This window comes from Elephantulus edwardii, unplaced genomic scaffold (assembly GCF_000299155.1).
Source record: "Elephantulus edwardii isolate Elephantulus edwardi_28Jun2011 unplaced genomic scaffold, EleEdw1.0 scaffold00057, whole genome shotgun sequence".
NCBI lineage: Eukaryota > Metazoa > Chordata > Mammalia > Macroscelidea > Macroscelididae > Elephantulus > Elephantulus edwardii.
The window spans coordinates 9,461,248-9,462,119 of NW_006399807.1; the positions used below are offsets into that span (position 1 = coordinate 9,461,248).

The following is an 872-nucleotide window of genomic DNA, read 5'->3' on the forward strand; positions in this document are numbered from 1 at the left end:
AGATTGGTACAGGACAGAGCAGAGTTTAGAGCTGTTGTACATAGGGTCACTATGAGTCGCAAGTGACTCGATGGAACATGACAACAACAACATAAACTTCCAAAAGAACAAACAAATCTGTCTTGTAGGAAGTGTAATCAGGCTGTTCCTTAAAGAGAAGGATGGTAAAACTTCGTGTCATATTTTCTGAGCATATTGTCAGGAGGGCCCAGTCCTTGGAAAAAAAGACATCATGCTGGGAAAAGTAGGTCAGAGAAAGAGAGACCTTCAATGGGACAGATTGACACGGTGACTATGGCAAAGGTCTAGAACATGTTGGACATTATTAGGATGGCGCAGGATAAGGTAAGATTTCGATCTGTGGTTCATAGTCATTGTCTAGCCAATAGCACATAATAACAACTCCAGCAAACATGTACTTTTGTTTTGTTTTTTTAAGTTGGAGTTCAAATTTATTCCTTTAATTCTTTTCTGTACTATCTATTGTTATTTGGGTAAAAGTTTACAGATCAAATATATTTTTCCAGTCAACAAATCATGACTTTTGTTATAATTGCCACAATTCCCATTTCCTTCTTGTATCTACCATTTCCATTTATCTGTCTTTTCCAGAACTTATCTTCTGAGCTTTATCTTTTAGCTGCATTTTATCTCATAAGGTTGGTTGTTCTTAGGAGTTTGTAGCTCCCTCGTGTTATTATTCACCTTATAGGCCTGTCTATTGTTGGGCTAAAAGCTGAACCACTAGTGTGACTTAAAGAAAGTGCCTGTATTTTGAAAACTATGATTAATATTAGTACTTCCCACCCCAATCTGACACCACAGGGTCTATGCTAGCACTCACCCTTTGCATATTGGTACCTTCCTCCTCC

The 872-nt window shown here is 38.0% G+C and overlaps 1 protein-coding gene across 1 annotated transcript in view; it reads left to right on the forward strand.

The window, feature by feature from the left end:
- Window positions 1-330: 330 nt before the first annotated feature.
- RCSD1 (RCSD domain containing 1) overlaps window positions 331-872 on the forward strand; it is a 119,437-nt gene continuing 118,895 nt past the window's right edge. Inside the window, exon 1 of the mRNA XM_006887449.1 lies at window positions 331-345. Coding sequence (XP_006887511.1) covers window positions 331-345 — 15 coding nt within the window. The remainder of the gene's footprint in view (window positions 346-872) is intronic.